Source organism: Loxodonta africana, chromosome 21, assembly GCF_030014295.1.
Source record: "Loxodonta africana isolate mLoxAfr1 chromosome 21, mLoxAfr1.hap2, whole genome shotgun sequence".
In the NCBI taxonomy this organism is placed as follows: Eukaryota; Metazoa; Chordata; class Mammalia; order Proboscidea; family Elephantidae; genus Loxodonta; species Loxodonta africana.
The window spans coordinates 28,289,011-28,312,217 of record NC_087362.1 but is presented as its reverse complement, the minus strand read 5'-3'; the positions used below and the strand labels follow the sequence as shown (position 1 = coordinate 28,312,217).

The 23,207-nt window shown below is 42.5% G+C and overlaps 1 protein-coding gene across 1 annotated transcript; it reads left to right on the top strand.

Moving 5' to 3' along the window:
• Positions 1-836: 836 nt before the first annotated feature.
• LOC104847300 (protein FAM90A27P-like) lies at positions 837-2,947 on the top strand. The gene is made up of 3 exons (XM_010602519.2): positions 837-931; positions 1,376-1,484; positions 2,153-2,947. The coding sequence occupies exons 1-3, from the start codon at positions 837-839 to the stop codon at positions 2,945-2,947; spliced, it is 999 nt and encodes a 332-aa protein (XP_010600821.2).
• The last annotated feature ends 20,260 nt before the right edge of the window (positions 2,948-23,207 follow it).

The window sequence follows — 23,207 nt, the reverse complement described above, 5'->3', positions numbered from 1 at the left end:
AGAGGCACCTTCATGCCCATTGGGAGAAGAAGGTCCATGAGGAATTTCGTCTGCATTTATATAAAATATTTTCCTTATCTTGTGACTCAGGAAACCAAAAATCAATTTCTGAGGAAGACTGGCCTGAAGCTTCACGGAGCTGAGGCAGACGGCCGTTGATTACACATAGCGTCAGCCCCAGAGACCCCATAAAGCCCAGACCATGAAGAGGCAAAGGAGAGGACCGGTGGCGCAGAGGGCTCCCCAACCAGAAGAGGAGGATCCCAGGGTAAGTGGAGGCTTGGACCTCCCAGGAACCAGAAGGGCTGCATGCATTCTAGAGAGATGGCTGGAACATATAACCTTCTATGTTCTTATCTCAATTGTTCTTTCTCATTCAAGGCTGGTCTGGTTTGTGACATTCTCACCTGGTTAATTAGCCCATACATAGTTTTTGAGGGGCTATCTTTCTCCCTATTTAGTGTCCTTTCCAGCCTAGTGTTTCTTCAGTTTCTTGAAATCTGGCTCAAAAACCTCATCCTTAGACTCTCTAGTTGTTCCTCCCAGTTCCCTGCTCTGACACGAGCAGGACTGTAATCTCCTGAAATTCCTTACACTTATCGGGCCATGTGCAGATGTTCCCTCCAGCAAAACAAGACCTAACTATTAAAATCTGATATTATCTTGACCTTTGAAAGCTGCCTGTTATTTTTGCTGAGTCACCAAGCACCCTTCTTCTCTACCCACAGAGGAAGTGCAAGAACTGCAGAGTCTTTGGGCACACAAGAAGAAGTAAGAGGTGCCCCATAAAGTGCTGGAGTGGGGCCACAGTACCCCAGGCCTTGGGCTCAGAAAAGATGAAGAAGGAGAACCTGGAACCAAAGAAGCCCCAGGAGCCTCAGACCCTTTGGCCCTTTAATAACTTGGAAAGAGAGAAGGAACAAAGACAAAGGTGAGGAACATGGAAAGTCCTTGGGTATTGAAGTAGATGATGTGTTTTCATCTCTATGGTGTGTGCCCAGCCATCTCCAGAGAAGGACAGAGAAATATCCAAGAGCTCAATATGCTCCAGCTCTTCACAATCAGGAGATAATTCTAGTACCGGACAATCACTAAGGTGAGGGGTTTGGGCATATCTTGGAAGTTTGCACATGGTAGGGACAAAACAGCAGACTTTAACTGAAAGGAGAGAATGGACAAAATCTAGGGGGCTGAATGAGTTTGGAGGATGAATCTGAGGTGAGGGATAGGCAGCCTTGGAAAAGATCACAGTGATTCAATACACCCCTCATCCCAAAACCATGAATAGGACTGGGCCCCTGGAATTCTAATCCTAGGTTAGGACAATAAGTTGGGGCATGTCCAGTTAACAGGTTTTTTTCTGTTTTCCAATCAGGGAAGAAGAGCATGAGAGGAAAGCTCTACTCCAGAAATTTACCAAGAGACCCAAAGAGAAACAACAGCAAAATTGGAAGGAGTCGACAGAATCTTGTGACTACTTAAGGGTGAGTCAACCGGGTTCCCCACTCTATTTTTCTTCTTTGTAAGCTTGATTTTCTTCACTCTCATTCCCCTTCTGTGACAAGTGCCTTCAAAATTGTATTCTGGCCCACAGGATTCCAAATTTTTTGTATACATTTCCATGGCCATTTTCCCTTTGTTGCTTTGTTTTTGTAATATTTCTTGCATGCCTACCGAAACCACGCTAGTGGGAGCATTTGTGTGCATAGGTGTAAGTGAGTGAATCAGATGCCTTCCAAGAGGTAGACTCGCACATGGGATAATATGCATCTTTTCAGTTGTGTTACATGTTTCCAAATATCCCTTGAAAACACATGAGCCCTCCATCCGTCTTCAAAACACCTTTAGCCATGTCCACTCCATAGAAGTCTGTAGGAAAGGGCTTGCACTACATTATTAAGCAAGAAAGGATAGTACAAAAGTTGATAGTTTTCAGTGTGATGGGAACAATATATCCAGCTGATGTTGTAGTTTATTTCCCCTGAGCCTAACTGAGGTTGGGTAGCTCTTCATATACAAAGAGACTGCCTGTATTTCTTCTACTGTTAGAGAGAAGTTGATAACTTCCACGCGTTTATGTTTGGTTCATTTTTCTTTTCTTCTCGACTTGGAGGAAATCCTCATATATATCCTGTGGTGTTTTCACTCACAGCATCCTTGCAGGCCCATGCCCTTTCACACTACCAAGACGGGATATGTCCTGGACCCTGCTCTCAGAAACTGGCCACATGTAAGGAAACCTGACCAGAAATCCATCTTCCCTGCATCGTCTCCTATGGAAGATCATGATCCAAGTTTCTTCTCATGTCATGGACAAACTAAAGAAGAAGAAGTGGATATCACTGGCTCTTCTCAGCCAGCAATCAAACACTTTGACCAGGACTCTACCGTCATGGCCAAGACAACGGACAACAGATGTGATGCTTGTGCTTATTATGTTTCCCAGCCGGCCTCAAAAACCCTTGCCCTGGGCCATGTCCTCAGCCCCCAGGCACAAGCCGAGGGTCCTGATAGGATCTCAAAATCCAGTCCACAGCCTGCCAGAGGTAGAAGGGGCCAGGACTCTCCACTCAGCATCCAGGCACTAGGAAAAAGATCTGCCCAGACACCTGAACAGAATTGCTTGAATCCTGCAAAGAAAGCGAAACTCACGACCCTCCAGATCCTGCAGCAGAACAGTCAGAAAGCTAAATTGCGAAGTCGCCAGCCTCTCTCCAATACAACTGAATTTGGACCCAAAGGGTCACCCGAAGTCACCAGGATGATAGACCGCCAGCCTCCACACAGCACATCTCTACTGAGTACTGTTGAAACCAGCCCTATCATTCCACCTGCACTTTCTAACCATGTTCCACGACAGCCTCTCAGAATCGTCTTCACAAGACTGAACAATGGACAGTGGAGCTCCAGGTTCAGAACATCTTCCCCCTCTCTCCCTCCTGAGTAGTCTACAACTCTTGTTGAGAGCCCTTGTGTTCTTGAGAAGTGGGAGAGACACAGTTCCCGGATTCTACTGAGGCTTCTGGCCTCCTTTTAAGGAGAGTGACTGGGATTGAGACCTCTATGGTTGGGACCCTCAGCCTTAAGCCTGACGTGAATTGGTTGTGACTAAACGACCCAAGAGGAGAAAGATGCAGGGAGCAGGGTGTATTTGTTGAATGACATCCTCAGATGTAGTGTGAGTGCAATGGTGGAATCTTAGGTAATATCGAAGGACAGACATGCCGAGACTGCCTATTTTAATTTTGTATATTAAATTGTATATAAAAGAAACCGTATGCAAGAGGCCTATAATAGTTTCTGTAATTTAGTTATTTTGTAAGAAACTAAGTTATGTGGGAGTAAATATTCCAGTATAATGTCACTGGAAGCTATGCAATTAAGTGTATTTGGTGTGAAAGTGACTAGATTTTGGAAAGACTTAAAGAGCCTTTCAGTGGGGTCTGTCTCATTTAAGCAGTGCCCTGTACTGAGTCTGTGGGAATGTTTAAGTGGAAACCGTTATTGGGAACAGTCTATTGATCTTTTGCTCTTAACTTTTACTGTAAAGCTGTACTGTAAATTTTCTTCAGTATTAATAAAATTCACTAATATGACATTTTATCTCTGCATTTTTATTTGCACATAATCTAAACACCAAAGTTCCATATAATATTTATCCATTTGATTAACTTGAGAGTAAACTAAACTTCCACACCCACAGTTTATTCTTGGACCTAGAATTTGCCAGAAATGCAGACTTTCAGATGCAACCCGCCCTACTGCATCAAAGTAGCAATATTCTCAATTGATTCATGTGCAGATTAAGTTGTGAGAAGCACTTCTTGTGGACTGATTTGTCTCATATGAGTCACTTGGTGAATTTTAATTTACATGGGTGCTCAGCCCAGAAATAGAAGTTCACTGTGTGTTGCGTGAGGCTTGGGCATGGGGATTGTTAAAGATTCTGCAGACAATCAAATGTTCACCAGAGTGTGAGAAGCACTGAATTATTATGGTGGGCAAAGCTAATTCTTCAGGGTTTTGCTATCTACATTTTCCACCCTGATCAAGAGAAAGAGGCTGGCCTTTTAGGGAGTTTGATTTCCTTAGGAACAGCAAATAACTTGCTTCTCCCTCCATATGCAGCACCTGTTTCTAGAGTGCTTTTTTATTTCTCCGGGACCTCATTCCTTTAGCATAGCTACCTACTAGTCGACTGATAAGGTGCATAAGAAAGATGTGCAGATATCAAGAAACTGAAGAGACAATGTACAGATTGGGAGAAAAGAATCAGGAGCCATATCTAATAAGGGTTCAAAATCCAAATTTCAAAGAGAAGGAAAGCAAGTTTTGCAACTTAACCACAAATATACAAACAACCCCATTAAAAAATACAGTCAAAGGTCTTTGTTACGGATTGACTTGTGTCCCCCTACAGTGTGTCAACATGGCTAGGCTGTGATTTCCAGTATTGTGTGATTGTCTACCATTTTGTCATCTGATGTGATTTTCCTGTGTGATGTAAATCCATGATGGAAGACCATTGTAAACTGGTTGTAAAATAAATAACATTTACTGAGATGATAAGATAAACATTTTGTGTACACTTATGCATGTGCATATTTTCATACATACGTAAACAAAAATACCGAAACCTGCTGCTGAAGAGTGAGTTTTGATTTGCATGAGACTCTATAGGACAGAATAGAGCTGCCCCATAGGATTTCCAAGGCTGCGATCTTTTTGGAAGCTGATTTCCACATGGTTGGACCTCCGATCTCTGTTAGCAGCCAAGTGCTGAACCCTGCTTAGCCAGGCCTTGATCTCTCTCTCTCTCTGAATATTGGCAGCTAAGCTCTCATCCACTGTGACACCAGGGCTCGAAATATATATGTTGTTGTTAATCTGGTGGTCGTGCCTGTTGAGTCAACAAAAATCCCGGACCTTGACTGTCCTGACCTGGAGCATTGGGGAACGGTTTTGGAGATTTTTACTATGCTTTGAAGAGAGGATCTTTACAATCTGGAGAAAAAAAAAAATCCTTTCAGAAATGACTGTGGTGTGATGAATGTGGTTTCTAAAAAAGCTTCTGATATGGTTTTAATTCCTTTATCCAAAGCTGAGGTTTTCCTTTTGTGAACAAGAAGCATTTCAAACTAGCTCCATTCTTAAGGATTACAACTAATACCAAATATTTTATTTGAAATGTTTCATTTCTCAATCCAGGTGAACAGACTTAATATTCAGGATCTTGTCTAGCTGATACTATAGCAAATTTTTCGTATTTAAAAGAAATCACTCTCAAGATAAAATTATCTACTTTGGTTGTGGTGAATTCTCTATTGTATCAATAAAAATCTCATTTATGCCAGAACTTAATCAAGTCTGATTGAGTTAAAGAGAGTCAGTATGTCAGTAGGTGAGAGGAAGTACTCTCCTTATAAAAGCTCCAATTCTGTGGACATGATTCCAGAACTGACTGTTGGTAGAAGACACCGGAGGTCAGAGAAGAAACTGCTGATAGAGAGAAAGTGTCCATGGCTGAAGAATGTAAAAAGCAAGCAGATGTCCTATATACGGGGGTTATCTTCAAATCCCCATGTAGCTGAAATGTGGATATGCCTGCTGCTTTACTCCTTTCATACACTGCAATGCAGCCTCATCGGAAGGTTTATTGTGTCCTTTCTTCCCTGAGGTTACTAACAAAAAAGACTTCAGACAGGATTTCCACCAGCATGAGGTGATTTCTAGTATCAAGGAACTGGAGCCTCAGCTGGGACCTATTCTATGTATGGACAAAAGGATGCCAGAGTACCAAGTGGATATGACCTTAGATGTTGACACAGACAACAGTAACCTCATAATTTCTGAGGACCTGCAGAGCATTGGATACTGAGATTTCATACACAATTGGGAAAATAGTGCTGAGAGATTTAACTTTATGTGTGTCCTTGGCTCCCCTACATCCACTTCTGGCTGCCATTACTGGGAGGTGGACCTGGGAAGAAGCCCAGAATGGGATCAGGGTGTTTGCAAAGAACCAGATAATCTGTGAGCCCCACCAAGACTCCACCTCTTGCATGTTGTTTTCGTCAGGTGCCCTTGAGTCAGTTCCAACTCATAGCGACGCTATGGTGCCACAGAATGAAACACTGCCCAGTCTTGCACCATCCTCACAATCGTTGTTATGGTTGAGCCCATTGTTGCAGCCATTGTGACAATCCATCTCGTTGAGGGCCTCTCTCTTTTCTGCTGACCCTGTACTTTACCAAGCATGAGGTACTTCTCCCGAGACTGATCCCTCCTGACAACATGTCCAAAGTATGTAAGAAGCAGTCTCGCCATGCTTGCTTCTAAGGAACATTCTGGTTGTGCTTGTTCCAAGAGAGATTTGTTCATTCTTTTGGCAGTCCATGGTATATTCAATATTCTTTGCCAACACCACAATTCAAAAGAGTTAATTCAGGTGCACCTTAGGCTTCAAGGTGATGTCTTTGGTTTTCAACACTGTAAAGAGGTTCTTTCAGCAGATTTGCCGAATGCAATGTATCTTTTGATTTCTTGACTGTTGCTTCCATGGGTGTTGATTGTGGGTCCAAGTGTAATGAAATTCTTGACAGCTTCAATCTTTCTTCCATTTATTATCATGTGGCTTATTGACACTGTTGTGAGAATTTTTGTTTTCTTGAGTCGAGGTGTAATCCATACGGAAGGCTGTGGTCTTCAGTCTTCATCAGTAAGTGTTTCAACTCCTTTTCACTTTCAGCAGGCAAGGTTTTGTCATCCACATAACGCAGGTTGGTAATGAGTCTTCCTCCAATTTTGATGCCCCTTTCTTCTTCATGTAGTCATGTTTCTCGGATTATCTGCTCAGCATACAGATTGAACAGGTAAGGTGAAAGTATACAACCCTGATGCACACCTTTCCTGACTTTATACTATTCAGTATCCCCTTGTTCTGTCAGAACAACTGCCTCTTGATGTATGTAGAGGTTCCTCATGAGCCCAATTAAGTGTTCTGGAATTCCCATTCTTTGCAATGCTCTCCATTATTTGTTATGATTCACACAGTCAAATGCCTTTGCTTAGTCAATAAAACTCAGGTAAACATCCTTCTGGTATTGTCTGCTTTCAGCCAGGATCCATCTGACACCAGCAATGATACCCCTGGGTTCATGTCTTTTTCTGAATCTGGCCCAAATTTCTTGCAGTTATCTGTTGATACATGGCTGCAGCTGCTTTGAAATAATTTTCAGCAACATTTTTCTTGCATGTGATATGAATGATAATTTTCATTAATTTGTGCATTCTGTTGGATCACTTTTCTTGGGTATAGGCATAAATATGGATCTCTTCCAGCCAGTTGACCAGGTAGCTGTCCTCCAAATTCCTTGGCGTAGCAGAAGCAGCACTTCCAACGCTGCATCTATTTGTTGAAATATTTCAATTGATATTCTGTCAACTCCTGGGGCCTTGTTTTTCACCAATGCCTTCAGTGTAGCTTGGACTTATTCCTCCTGTATCATGGGTTCCTGATCATATGAACCTCTGGAAGTGGTTGAACATAGACCAATTCTTTTTGGTATAATGACTCTGTGTATTCCTTCTATCTTCGTTTGGTTCTTTCTGTTTCATTTAATATTTTCCCTATAGAATTCCTTACTGTTGGAACTTGAGGCTTGAATTTTTTCTTCAGTTCTTTCAGCTTCAGAAATGCCGAGTGTGTTCTTCTCTTTTGGTTTAATATCTCCAGCTCTTTGCACATTTCAGTATAGTAGTTTACTTTGTTTTCTCCAGCCGCCCTTTGAAATCTTCTATTCAGTTCTTTTTCTTTATCATTCCTTCCTTTTGCTGTAGCTGTTTGATGTTGAAGAGCAAGTTTCAGAGTCTCTTCTGACATTCATTTTGGTCTTTTCTTTCTCTCTTGTCTATTTAATGGCCTCTTTCTTTGTTCATTTAGGATGTCTTTGATGTCATTCCACAACTTGTCTGGTCTTCGATCATTAGTCTTCAATGCATCAAATCTATTCTTGAAATGATCTCTAAATTCGGGTAGGATATGCTCAATAGTGTATTTTGGCTCTTAAGGGCTTGTTCTAATATTCTCAGTTTCAACTTGAACTTGCTTATGAGCACTTGATGTTCTGTTCCACAGTTGGCCCCTGGCCTTCTTCTGGCTGATGATACTGAACTTTTCCATCATCATTTCCAACAGATATTGTAGTCGATTTCATTCCTTTTCACTCCATCTGGTGAGGTCCCCATGTATAGATGCCATTTATGTTGGTGAAAACGGTATGTGCAATGAGGAAGTCGTTGGTCTTTAAAATTCTATCATAGTATCTCGCATAGACCTCTGGAATTCAGCACACAGTGTCAAAGCAATAAAGGAGGAAACTTGGATTACAACTGGGAGCCCAGGAACCACTGCCAGCTTGCTAAACTCTGTACCTCTTTGTACATGGTATGAGCATGGCGGAAATTAATCTCAAGTGCTTCAGTCCTTCTGTCCTGTTTGGGACATTGTCCTTTTTTACCTATCAGAAGTAAGAGTTACGATTTGGGGGGTGGCTGCAGAGTTTGGAGGTGGAACCGGGAAGGGCTGTGTCTAAATAAGTCCCAAATGGGCAGGAACTAGACAGACACCTTTTTAGATGGTCTCTGGGGTTGGATTCAAAATGGACATAGAGAATGTGGCATGGAGTTCCTTTTATGATGTGCCCAGGGTCTCCACCGTGGTTCCTGTGTGTCCAGGAGGAAAGGGCAAGACTCCATGTCCTGATCCTGGCCAGAGAGAGCCTGAGCTAATATAGGAGGCCCTTCAGCCCCTGTTCCTTGGGCTGGACACTTACTTCAGGAAACACATGCAGGCTAACTCAATTTAGGAATCGGAACTTACTTGCTAGTTCCCTCCCCTGTGTCTTTAACTCAGACTCCATCTTCTCATTTCTTCAGTCTCACAACTCACAATCACCCACCACCCTACCCTGCTGTCCTCTCTGAATGGTCTCTGAATATTTAACTGAGTATTAGTTCATTTTCCCTTTAACTTTTCTTTGTACACCCAAGTCCCATCCACATCCCCCCATCACACGGTGACTATGTGTGAGATCCCAGTAGACTCTGTACTGTCAGGTGCCTTGAAGACTTGTGTCTTCGATGGTGTGAGGATGGTAGAAATATCAGTACTCTTGTGCCCAGTGTTACATATCTGGGAAGAAGTCTAGACCCTAAGACCTTGTTGGTGAGTACCTGGCCCCATCCCTACTCACACAAAGCTTTCCCACCTTTGTAACACTTGATTGTTTTGGCCCGTTCATTCATGTTTTACCTCCCTTCTTCCATTGACTTACTTCTTCTCTAGTAGCTGATTTGGATTCCTAATTTTCCTAAACATTGCCAGAATAGTCTCAAGTCCCAATGGGCAGAAGGGCAGGCCACCTGTTGCCTGGGATGGGCGCCCAGGCAGGTTTCTTTCCCCCAGGTTCAAGTTGATGACACCTAGGAACATGTATACATTTTTTGGATCACCTGACATGTGGTGAAGGTGGCTAAGAACTGAGTGCTCTATCCAGGAAGGATCCGTCCTGTCATGTTTACCATCAACATGCTGTATTGCATGCATTTTGAGCTCTGGAGTCACCTCTCACTGAGGCCTCTGGAATTAGTACAAGTGAGAAGAAAGCAATGCAGATCAGAAACCCAGACTATGACAGTTGTGGCAGGGTCACTCAGTCAGCTTGCTAGGTTCTGCAGTTCCCTTTGGAGTGACATTATGATGATGGGTAAGCCTTTGTCACTCAACTGGTCCTGAGTCTGTGACTTTTGTGGGATATGTCCTGATTCTACCCACCCAGAGAGGGATCAAAGGTGGGAGGGTAGTGGGGATTCAGTTGCGAGGTGACCTGTGTTTATCTCCCCTTTGACTCTTCATCATGCACACAACTCCCATGTATTTTTCCCTGTGGCTCAGTGCCTAACTGTGAGATCTGTGTAAAAAAAAAAAAGAAAGATGGTGTAAATTCAGATACCTTCGGAACTTGTGTCTCAGAAAGTCTGAGGAAGGCAGATTGTCAGTACTCTTGTGTCCAATATTACATGTCTGGGAAGAAGTGTGGATGTTACGACTTTGCTGGGGAGGACCTTGCACCTTCCTCACCCACATCCGGCTCTACCACCTTGATCTCACATGAATATTTGGGTCCCTCCATTCACGCTTTACCTCCCTTCTTGCACTGGATTTCTTCTGCTAGTAGCTATGTCAGTTCTTGATTTTCCTAGATGTTGCCAGAAGGCTGAGGTCCCAGTGGGCCAAAGGAGAGTCCACCTCTCGGCTGGCATCAAAGATCAGAAACCCAGATTATGACAGTGATGGCGTGGACACTGAGTTGGCTCTCTAGGATCTGCACTTCCTTTCAACTTGATATTACAGTTTTGGGCAAGGCTTTGTCACACAGCTGTTCCTGTGTCTATGGCCTTTGTTGGATACATCCAATTCTTCCCACCTGGCAACACATCACAGGTGGGGGGGTGGAGTCAACCGGGAGGTGGAAAGTGGAAAGGCTGTGGCTGATAGGTCCAACGTGGTACGGGTTATGGTGTATCTCACTAGGTGGTCTCCAGGATGGAGTATAGACGAAGATGAGGGAGTGTATTCAAGGTCAGTTTGCAACGTGTGCAGGGTCTCCACCACCCATCTTGAGAGGCTGGAAAGAAAGCCCAGGATTCCAGGGCCTGTTCCTGACCAGAGAGCCTGAGTTCAGATGGAAACTCCTTCAACTTCTATTTCTTCGGCTGGGGCCTTCCTTCCAGAAGCCCATCCAAATCCAACTTTTTTTTTTTTTTTAGGGATCTCCACTTACCTGCTAGTTGTCTCATCTGATCTCAACCCCTGACTCAGGTCTCCATCTCTCATGTCTTTAGCCAAACAGCACTCCCACATGTCACCTGCACTACCCCAGGGTTTCTTACAAACGGGATCTGCCCAACTAACTCAGCCTGAAGTTGTTCCCCTCCTATTCAATAGGTTTAACTCACATGGGAGAGAAACCATGTATTTGCAATGAATGTTGAAAAACCTTCAGTTTTCATTCATCATTTAGTTGACATATGCTAATTCATACTGATCCAGAAGCAATAAAAATGTCATCAATATGTGAAAGTATTTAGAGAATGCTCTAACATTATAGAATAGGAAATTACTCACACGGGAATAAAATCATATAAAGGTGAGCCATGTATCAAAGCTATTAGACAATATTGTGACCTTAGACAACATGAAAGAACTCACACTCGAGAGAAACCCTATGTCAGTAATCACTTTGTTAGATACTTCAATAACTATACAAAATTTCAACAACATGAACACTTTCACAATAGACAGACACTATAAATGTCAACAATGTGGGAAAGCATTTATTCAAAGTTCTCATCTCAGACAACATGTAAGGACTCACATAGGAAAGAAACTCTACATTTGTAATCATTGTGGATGGGCGTATAGTTACTGTTCAATCCTTTAACAACATGAATTCATTTTTACTGGAGAGAAACCATATAAACGTCAGCCACGTGGGAAAGCATTTAATAAAAGTTCTAGTCTTCAAGAACTTGTGAGAAGTCATGCTGGAAAGGAACTTATAAATACAACGAATGTGTAGAAGCCTTTAGACTTAGCTGCCAAGTTTATATACACAGAGAAGCCACACAGGGGTGATACACTATATCTGTCATCAGCTCTCACCTTTATACAGACCAGAGAACCCATACGATGTAGATATCCTATTTTTGTGATACATGGGATGAGCTTTTACCAGAAATTTTCCATTTTAATCTACCAGAGAATCACATGGAGATAAATCCTACTGCTCTAAGAACTGTGGTAGAATCTTCACCTGGATTTTGAGCACTGGAATACTCAAGAAAACTCAGAGTAGGAATAAATCTTGAAAAAGTCAAAAAGGCAGGAAAGGCTTTGCTAGGAGTAGGAAGCTGCTTCGCGAGCCCCAGATCATTCATAATGCAGAGAAAATTCCATGAAATAAACGTGCAAATCTCATTACTCATGGAACGACACGTTTGGGACATGAGAGGATTCCCATGTGTACAAAACACTTTCAGTGTAGTGCATGATTGAACGTCTACAGTGATCACTCATCCCTAAGTCAGCATTAAAGATGTCACATTGATGAGATACTAATTCAAAAGCTAAAGTTAAAAAGCCTTCAACTGGAATCCACCTTATACAACTCATACTGGGAGAGGCAGGGCCAAGATGTCAGAGTAATCAGATGCTTCCTGTTGTCCCTCTTATAACAAGACCCCCAAAAACTGGTGTATTGATTATATATGACAGTCTAGAAGCCCTGAACATTAAAGGCAATGTTCAGGAATGTGACTGAGCGGCACGGGCAGGGAGAGAGGGTTCAGAAGTAGTGAGGATTTGCCACACCTGACCTGCCTTTAACTGGCACCCTGCAGGCCGCGATCAGCTGGCACCAACATTGAGGCAATATAAAAAAAACTTGTAGTAGGAAAACCCTCAAAGAATTTTTAGCATGCATTTGAGTTAAGAAATCATATCTCTGTCCAATGCCTAATTAGTATAAACACATACCATAAACATACAGAAGGGTAAAATGCTTTTAGAAATTAGGACTATAATATTTGATAACAAATAGCAAAAACAAAGCGAACCACTTCAACAGATCAGTAGTTGCAGATACGTAGACACTAATAGTTCTCGAAAAATGTATTTACGTTGGTACATATCTTAAACAACAGGAAACATTGTGTTGAGTAATAATGGGCAATTTTTCTTTTAATGTTCCTGCTGTTATTGTTGATGACTTGAACACTTTCTATTTTTATGCATGTCTAAACATAATTACAAAGATCGGGGTCAATCAGAAAATAAATGTAGATGGTAGGTGAAAGACTTAGAACATATTTTGATGGATGTTGTCTATTTTATTAGTTTTCAATATGTACATACATTGGAAAGATGAATGGAAACATGGAAATGTAAATGTTTTGTGACTAAATACTCATGATGCATTTGTTTCTTATGCTTAAAATGTCATCTGTTATTATCCTCGTAACTTAAAAGGGAATGAAAGTTTCATCTTTAAGAGGAAACACATTTGTGAGCCCTGGGGGATTTTGAGCATCATGGTAGAAACAACACCAGAATTCGGGGTCAGAAAATGGGTCATTTTCTACATTCAGATTTCCTTTCCAGGGAATATTTTCCCCCTCAAGAACACGGAGGTATCTGAGAGAATGAATAGTCGGGAGATCTTTGCAGACAGGGAGAGAGTCTCATTTTCTGAATGCCACAGGACGGCTGGGTGTGAGTACACTAACTCACATATATTGAGTCACAAAGCACGGCAGCTTTGATATCTATTATGCAAACATTTTCTACAAATTCCCGTTGTTTGTTCTGGATAAAATGATCATGAAAAAGAAAATCTTGAAGAAATAACTATTTGCAAGGGTAGATTCCATTTTCTAAGGTAAAGTTTCATGAAAGCTGGCCAGGGAGAGCTGCTTAGTAAGTTGTAGCCCCTCTCAGAATAATTCCTTTTTCTTTCTTGTCTATAGTGTGTATGATAACCTTGAGAGCTATTAAAGAATAAGGTGGTTGAGGTATGACTTTCCAGGGCCCATAAAACACTTCAAGTAGCTTGCAACATATATGATGTGTGTATGTCTATAACATCATCTGATCCTAAAGGGGATTGTGACTCAGAAATGTTTAGGCATCCTTGGGATAAATGATTCATGTAGGAGAAGCATCAGGTATCTAGTGTAGGTTGGAAGACAGGTGCTTCAGCCAGTGTCACAGATGCCGCTGCCAAGCAAGGTGTGAAAAATTCCCCACAATCTTGTGCCATGAGTGGATACCACAATTTTTATTTTGTGGTTTATTTTTATATAGTATTTCATCTAAAGTATGTTGTTAACTTCCTCATCAAGTGTTCAATTAGTTAACAGGTATTTGGTGAGGGTCTCTGATGTTTCAGACCATGATTTTTTTCTGGTGCTTAAGTAGAAATGATACAATGTTTCTATCTTCAGGTAATTTACATTCTAGTATAGGCAATAAAAGCAAATTGTAGAATACAATGATAATGAAAGACTAAAGTGAATAAATTCTTACAGATGGTTTGCATGGCATAAGTAACAATCCAGCTGTTGTAATCGTGAATGCAGGAGAGATCTGTAAAATGATAGACACAGGTCCTATCTAATGGAAGGCATTTCTTCATGCAGAGATGTGTGCGATTGAGCTCTTTCCAAGAGGAGGAAAATGCATTCTGAACAGAAGTTGATTTTGTTCTCAAGTCTTCAAACGAGAATGAATTTATGTCCTAGGAAGTGCCTTTGGGCAGTATAGAGTGAGGATGGTGAATAGAGAGGACGGCTGATGATGCTTCTGAAGGAGTCAAGGTGAAGATTAAGGGTCCCGTGGAGATGGGAAAAGTGGGCAAGTTTGTGATATACTTTGGAGCCTGAGCTGACAAGGAATGCTGGTGGATTGCTGGAGAAAATGGGGCACTGTGTCATAGCATCTTGTTGCCTCCAAGTGGGAGTGCAAGGTCAGTTTCCCACTGGGTTCCCCTGACCCCAGGGAGTGGTGAAGTAGAAGGCTGAGTCACACTGCATCCTTATTGAAGGGTGGTGGGTGCTTCAATCTCACTGAGCCACCCTGATACCAAGGAACGGGAAGGAAGAAGAAATCATCTTTCCTGGCTCCTTGTGCTTCACTTTGTTGATACTAAGTGGGGGTGGAAGCTCAGATGCCACACAACCACCCGTGACACATAGAAGAAATGAGATGGTGGACATGAATTCCTATTACACCTGTTTTGCAGCGCCATGTTCACATTCACTGCTGCCGGATGGGTGTGGAGGTTCAGCTTCATGGATTTCCTCAGTAACAACAGGGAGGGGGATACCTGGTGCTTTTATTAGCCCTGACTTATTCCATCTTGTTTTGTATTGCTATAAGAAGGGGGCAAAATTTCAGCTCTCCATGCAGGCACCCTGACCTTATGTTACTAAAAAAAAAAAAGGACTTCCACCTGATTTGGGTGGAAAAGCACAGAATATTAGCTGCCTGCTAAGTGATTTAGACTCTGTGAGTCAGGAGAAGCCTATAGCAGTCTTGCTTTCCAACTGCCGATCTTGGGTTTGTGAGCCCCTGCGGTTGTGTGAGTCAGGAGAAACCTCTTTCCTGCCTTGTGGGCTTGGGACTTCACAACCTCTAAAAACCACCTGAGCCATTTCCTTGTTATAAATCTCTTTCTCTCTCTCTCTCTATGTATTTATAGTCTTACTGGTTTTGCTTCTCTAGAGAATCAGCCTAAAACAATGCGTCTACACAAAGAAAAAAAGTCTCACAACTGGACCATTAAGCAACATCATGATAAACAGAGAAAATATTGAAGCTGTTAATCATTTCATTTAACTTGGATTCAGAATCAACGCCCATGAAAACAGCAGTCAAGAAATCAAACGACACAGTGCATTGGACAAATCTGTTGCAAATGACCTCTTGAAAGTGTTAAAAAGCAAAGATATCACTTTGAGGACTAAAGTGCACTTGACTCAAGCCGTGGTGCTTCAGTCACCTCACATGCACGGAAAAGCTGCATAATGAATAGCGAAGACTGAAAGAGAGCTGATGCCTTTGAATTATGGTGTTGAATGCATCAAATATATACCATGAAGAGACAGAACTTTGACCAAATTTGTCTTAGAAGAAGTACAGCCAGGAGCAAGAATTGCGAAGCTTTTTCTCACATGGTTTGGACATATTATCAGGAGAGACCAGTTCCTGAAGAAGGACATCATGCTTGGTAAAGTGGAAGGTCAGGGAAAAAGATAATCAAGGAGATGGATTGACATAGTGGCTGCCATAATGGACTCAAGCATGCAGCAATTGTGAGCATGGTGCAGGATGGGGCACTTTTCCATTCTGTTATGTAGGGTGGCTATGAGTTGGACCTAACTTGACAGCGCCTAACGACAATGGCAATGTGTGTTTGCTTATTTCACATAGGTGAGATGGTATCGTATTTGTCCACTTGAAAACCAGGGACTAATGGTTAGACTCTGTTGCCCCTAAACAGACCTTCGCGTGTCATAAATTCTGAAATATCAGAGTTGGTTTTGCACATCAGTAAGGAAATAATTACTCTCTAATTTGTAAAGGAAACATTGGTTTCAAGGAAACAGTAGTCACATAGTGGTTAAGTGCTATGTCTGCTAACCTGAAGGTAGGCAGTTCAAATCCGCCAGGCAATCCTTTGAAATTCTATGGGGCACTTCTACTCTGTCCTATAGGGTCTCTGTAATTCAGAATCGACTCGACGGCAACAAGGTTTCATTTGGTTTGGGGAAACAGGGTTTCATTTGGTTTGGGGAAAGCTGGAAATGTGGAAGACTCTCACCGAGGTGGATTGATACAGTGGCCGCAACAATGAGCTCAAGCGTGACAACGATTCCAAGGATGGCTCAGGACTGGGTAGTGTTTTGTTCTGTTGTGCATAGGGTCGCTATGAGTCGGAACTGACTCGACGGCACCTAACAACAACAACAATGTTGGATGGAACCTCTGGTGGTGCAGTTGTTAAGAGCTCGGATGCTTTCCAAATGTCAGCAGTTGGAACCCACCAGCCCCTCATTGGAAACTCTATAGGGCAGTTCTATTCTGTCCTGCAGGGCTGCTATGAGTCGGAAAGGACTGGACGGCAATAGGTTTGGTTTTTTTGGTTGTTATTCTTGGATGAAAACAAATGTAATCATATGCCCATCTCCCATAATTTTTAATATATATGTGAAATGCATGAAGGTTATGTATAGAATTGGAAAAATATAGAGATACATTAGAAAATGTAGGGTGAAATTTCATGATTTCAGGGCTTGGAAGATTTTTAAAAACAATTTTTATTGTGCTTTAAGTGAAAGTTTACAAATCAAGTCAGTCTCTCATACAAAACATTTATATACACCTTGTAATATACTTCTAGTTGCACTCCCCCTAATGAGACAGCACACTCCTTCCCTCCACTCACTATTTTCCTGTCCATTTGGACAGCTTCTGACACCCTCTGCCCTCTCATCTCCCCTCCAGACCGGAGCTGCCCACATAGTCTCATCTGTCTACTTGATCCAAGAAGCTCACTCTTCACCTGTATGATTTTCTATCCCATAGTCCAGTGCAATCCCTGTCTGAAGAGTTGGCTTTGGGAGTGGTTCCTGTCTTGGACTAACAGAAGGTCTGGGGACCATGACCTCTGGGTTCCTTCTAGTCTCAGTCAGACCATTAAGTCTGGTCTTTTATGAGATTTTGAGGTCTGCATCCCACTACTGTCCTGCTCCATCAGGGCTTCTCTGTTGTGTTCCCTGTCAGGGCAGTCATCGGTTGTAGCCAGGCACCATGTGGTTCTTCTGGTCTCAGGCTGATGTAGTCTCTTGTTTATGTGGCCCTTTCTGTGTCTTGGGCTCAGAATTACCTTGTGTTTTTGGTGTTCTTCATTCTCCTTTGTTCCAGGTTGGTTGAGACCCATTGATGCATCTTAGATGGCTGTTTGCTAGCATTTAAAGGCTTGGAAGATTTTTTTTAAATTATGAAAACTACAACTGCAAATATTAAACTGGGAATCTTAAAAAACAAATTGACAAATCAGATGATGCGATCATTGCAATTAGATTAACTAGATTAGGTAAATGTGATTGGATTAACTCAAATTGAATTTGTTTGGGTTGATTGCCTTAGAGTGAATGGTTTACTTTACCTTGGGAGGAGATCTAAAGATTTGATTAGGTCATCTGAGCCTGGGACTCAGGAATTACCTGTGGATTAAAGAAAAAGACTAAAGAAAATAATCAAAGCCATTGGGATGGAGTCGATTCCTACTCATGGTGACCCTATGGGACCTAGGATATCTGCCTCATAGGGTTTCCAAAGAGCAGCTGGTGGATTCAAACTTTCTTGGACTCAGACTCCATCTTCTCAGCTCTTTAGCCCGACAAAGCACAAGCATCTGCAACCCTACCCCACTGGCCCCTCTCAAGGGACTTTGCCCTTCCAATTCAGCCTGAATCCATTTCCTCTTTGACTCCGTATCCTGCACCCAACTCATGTCCGTGTCCCGCTGTAACCCAGTGTCTATCTGTGAGATCCCAATAGACTGTGTAGGGCCAATGCCTTGAGAACTTGTGTCCTGGAAGGTCTGAGGAAGGCAGATTATCAGTACTCTTGTGCCCAGTGTTATTTGTCTGGGAAGAAGCCTGAACCCTACGACCTTGGTGGCCAGGACCTGGCACTGTCCCCACCAACATCCAGCTCTACCATCTTGGTACCACATGAAAGTCTGGGACCTTCTTTTCACATTTTCCCTCCCGTCTTCCATTGGATTCTTTCTTCAGCTAGTACTGCTTCAGGTTCCAGATTTATTTTTTTTTAACTGGAAATATTAAGCAACAAATTGACAAATTAGCTGATTAGATAACTGTGATGGTATCAGATTAACTAGAATAAGTAAATGTGATTGGATTAAGCAAATTGAATTATTGACTGATTGCATTAGAGTGAATGAATTACATTACAAATGATCAAATCTGAAGATTTAATTAAGTCAACTGTGATTGGGTTCTATTGGATTAATTGAATGTGATTGGATTGGATCGATTGGATTAAAGAACACATATCACATGAGTTTGTGACAACATAAAACTTGTGAGTCCATTGTTCTTAGTCAGTCGAGTCCGGTCTTCTCTTCAGGTTTGTGAGCTCCTCTCCCGGCTATTTAGCCTATTCGGAGTCTTTGAGAAGGAATCCTACTCCCTATTTTGGGATCACACGTCTTGGAAACTGTACCACGGAGCCATCCCAGAATCCATCTATTGAGGACCTGTTGACACAGCCACAGACAGCTGGCCTTCAGGTTAGTCTTTTTTTTTTTTAATTTTACTTCTTTTCAATGCTCAGAGATATAGTACTTTTGAAAATCTACAGTGGTTTGGCACTTGGTATGGAGGTAAGCATTGTTTAGCATTTTAAAGACTGATAAAATGTATCATTCTGAATTCAATTATTGCATTAAGATTTGCATTTCAAAGTAAATATATCGCAGTGGCCTGACTTGTGTGCGATAGTGCATGAGTAGTTGTAGAGTCCTGGTGGTTTTGCCAAACTAATTAAAAGACTAAATAACTAAATTGTGCATTCTTATTTCATGTAGATTCATTGTGCATTTATTAGAAATGAGTTATAAAGTGAGACAAATACAGCAGTCCAGGTCATCAACTGTGAAGGTCCCAATCTACTAAGGGAGACAATGATTTTCTGTGTTCATTCGTCATTGGAAATTGCCCCCTCTCATGGAAAAGGTGAAGCCCTGGTGTTGCAGTGGTTAAACACTGGGCTGCTAACCACAAGGGTGGCAGTTTGAGTCTACCAGCCTCTCCTTGGAAACCCTATAGGGTAATTTTACTCTGTCCTATGGGGTTGCTATGAGTCGGAATCGACTTGACTGCAACATGTAAAGGGTGGAAGTTTTAGCTTTTAAGAAGAAAATGCTTTTTTTCCCCAGACTTTTATATACATCTAAGAAAGAATAGGCATACCATTACCATAGCCTTTTATTTTTTTGTAAGTCTGGGGAAACTTAGGCTTTTTTCCCCTAGTACAGTCGATTATGCTAAACTATCAAAATCAGAACCAGGCATTCAATGGTACAAATCCTAATTCACCAATTATGTGACAAGAGTTTGATCTGAGGGCAGCTCCCTTTGTGGGAGGAGGTAATCGTGGTAGAGGGTGAGATCACTATACGAGCAGAGGAAAATGATCTAGATTTGACTTAATGAGCAGGAAGACACCTTCATACCGAAAGTGAGGTGAAGGGGTATGAGGAATTTTGTCTCTATCTATATAGAATGTTTTCCTTATCTTGTGATTCAGGAAAGCAAGTCAATTTCTGAGGAAGACTGGCCTGAAGCTTGAAGGAGCTGAAGCAGATGGCAGTTGATTACACATAGCATCAGCCTGACAGACCCCATAAAGTCCAGACCATGAAGAGACAATGGAGAGGACCAGTGGCGCAGAGCATTCCCCAACCAGAGCAGGAGGATCCCAGGGTAAGTGGAGGCTTGGACCTCTTAGGAACCAGAAGGGCTGCATGGATTCCAGAAAGATGGTTTGAACATGTAAACTTCTGTGTCCTTAACTCAATTGTTCTTTGTCATTTAAGGCTGGTCCTGTTTGCGATCTTCTCACCGGGCTAATTAGCCCATTTATACTGTTTGAGGAGGATTCTTACTCCCTAGTTAGTGTACTTTCCAGCCTAGTGTTTGTGAATTTCTTGAAATCTGGCTCATAATCCTCATCCTTAGACTTCCCAGTTGTTCCTGCCAGTCCCCTGCTCTAACATGGGCAGTGCCATAATCTCCTGAAATTCCTTACACATATCGGGCCATGTGCAGATGTCCCCTCCTCAAAACAAGACCGAACTATGAAAATCTGGTCTTATATTGAGCTTTGAAATCTGCCTGTTATTTCTGCTGAGTCACCAACCAGCCCTTTCTCCACCCACAGAGGAAGTGCAAGAATTGCGGAGCCTTTGGGCACACAACAAGAAGTAAGAGGTGCCCCAGAAAGTGCTGGAGTAGGGTTGTAGTGCCCAAAGCCTTGGGCACAAAAAAGATGAAGGAGAACACGGAGCCAAAGAAACCCCAGGAACCTCAGACTCTTTGGCCCTTTACCAACTTGGAAAGAGAGAAGGAACAAAGACAAAGGTGAGGAACATGGAAAGTCCTTGTGTATTGAAAGAGATGATATGTTTTCATCTGTTTGCCGTGTGTTCTGTCATCAGGGCAACTGGAGAGAAATAGGACAGGGTAACTGGAGAGAAATAGCCAAGAGCTCAATATGCTCCAGGCGTCCACATTCAGGAGATCATTTTAGTCCCGGATAATAATTAAGGGGAGGGGCCAGAGTAAATCTTGGAGCTTTGCACATGGCGGGGACAATGCAACAGAATCTGACTTATGGTAGAGAAAGGACAAAATGTGGGGGGCTAAATGAGGTTGTAGGATGAATCTGAGATGAGGGACTGGGCAGCCTTGGAAAAGATCACAGTGATTCAATACCTCCATCATCCTAAAGCAATAGGACTGGACCCCCGGAATTCTTATCTTAGGTTGGGAGAGTAACCTGGGGTGTGTCCTCTTAACATGTTTTTTGTTTCCCATCAGGCAAGGAGAACATGACAGAAAAGCTCTACTCCAGAAATTTCCCAAACGGAAGCAGCAGCAAAATTGGAACCTGGTGAGTCAACCAGGTTCCCTGCTCTATTTCTCTTCCGTGTAAGCGAGTTTTTCTTCACTTCCTTGCCCCTTCTGTGGCAAGAGGATTTAAAATTGTGTTCTGGCCAATAGGACACCAAATTTTTTGTATGCACTTCAGATGTCATTTTCCCTTTGTTTCTTTGTTTTTGTAATATTCCTTGCGTGCCTACCAAAAACATGCTAGTGGGAGCATTTCTGCGCAGAGGTATAAGTGATTTAATCAGATGCCTTCCAAGAGGTAGACTCCTACATGGGAAAATATGCATCTTTTAAGTTGTGTTACATATTTCCAAATATCTCTTGAAAACACATTAGCCATCCATCCGTCTTCAAAACACGTTTAGCCATGTCCATGCCATAGAAGTCTGTAGGAAAGGGCTTGTTCCACATCATTAAGCAAGACATGGTAGTAAAAAAGTTGATAGTTTTCAGTGTGTTGGGAACAATATATCCAGCTGATATTGTAGTTTATTTCCCCTGAGCCTACCTGAGGTTAGGTAGCTCTTCATATACAAAGAGATTGCCTGTATTTCTTCCACTGTTAGAGAAAATTCGAAAACTTCCATGCATTTAGGTTGGTGGATTTTTCTTTTCCACTTGACTTGGAGGAAATCCTAATATATGTCCTGCTGTGTCTTCTCCCACAGCATCCTTGCAGGCCCATGCCCATTCACCCTACTAAGACGGGATCTGTCCTGGACCCTGCTCTCAGAAACTGGCCACATGTAAGGAAACCTGACCAGAAATCCATCTTCCCTGCATGGTCTCCTATCCAAGATCATGATCCACGTTTCTTCTGATCTCATGCACAAACTAAAGAAGAAGTGGTTATCACTGGCTCTTCTCAGCCAGCACCCAAACACTTTGGCCAGGACTCTACCCTCATGGCCAAGACAACGGACAACAGATGTGATGTTTGTGCTTATTATGTTTCCCAGCCGGCCTCAAAGACCCTTGCCCTGGGCCATGTCCTCAGCCCCAGGCACAAGTCGAGGGTCCTGATAGGATCTCAAAATCCAGTCCATAGCCTGCCAGAGGTAAAATGGGCCAGGACTCTCCACTCAGCATCCAGGCACCAGGAAAAAGATCTGCCCAGACAACTGTACAGATTTGCTTGAATCTTGCGAAGAAAGGAAAACTCACGACCCTCCAGATTCTCCAACAGAGCAGTCAGAGACCTGATGTGGGAGCTGGCCAGCCTCTTTCCAATACAAGTGAATTTGGACCCAAAGGGCCACCCCAAGTCACCAGGATGACTGACCTCCAGCCTCCGCACAGTAGACCTCAACTGAGTACTTTCGAAACCAGCCCTATCCTTCCACCCGCACTTTCTAGCCATGTTCCACGACAGCCACTCAGAATTATCTTCACAAGAATGGAAAATGGACAGTGGAGCTCCAGGTTCAGAACATCTCCCACTTCTCTCCCTCCTGAGTAGCCTACACCTCTTGTAGGGAGCCCTTAGGTTCTTGAGAATTGTGAGAAACACAGTTCCCGGATTCTAGTGAGGCTTCTGGCCTCCTTTTAAGGTGAGTGACTGGGAGTGAGACCTCTATGGTAGGGACCTCAACTTCCAGTGTCCCATGAATTGATTGTGACTAAATGAGCACAGAGAAGAAAGATGAAGGGAACAGGCTGTATTTGCTGAATCACGTCCTCAGATGTGGTGTGAGTGGAATGGTGGAATCTCAGGTATTGTCAAAAGACAGACATGTGGAGACTGCCTATTTCAATTTTGTATATTAGGGTGTATATAATATGGACCTTATGCAACAGGCCTATGGTAGTTGTTGTAATTTAGTTATATTGATAGGAAGTAAGTTAATATGGGAGTAAATGTTCAAGTGTAATGTCACTGGAAG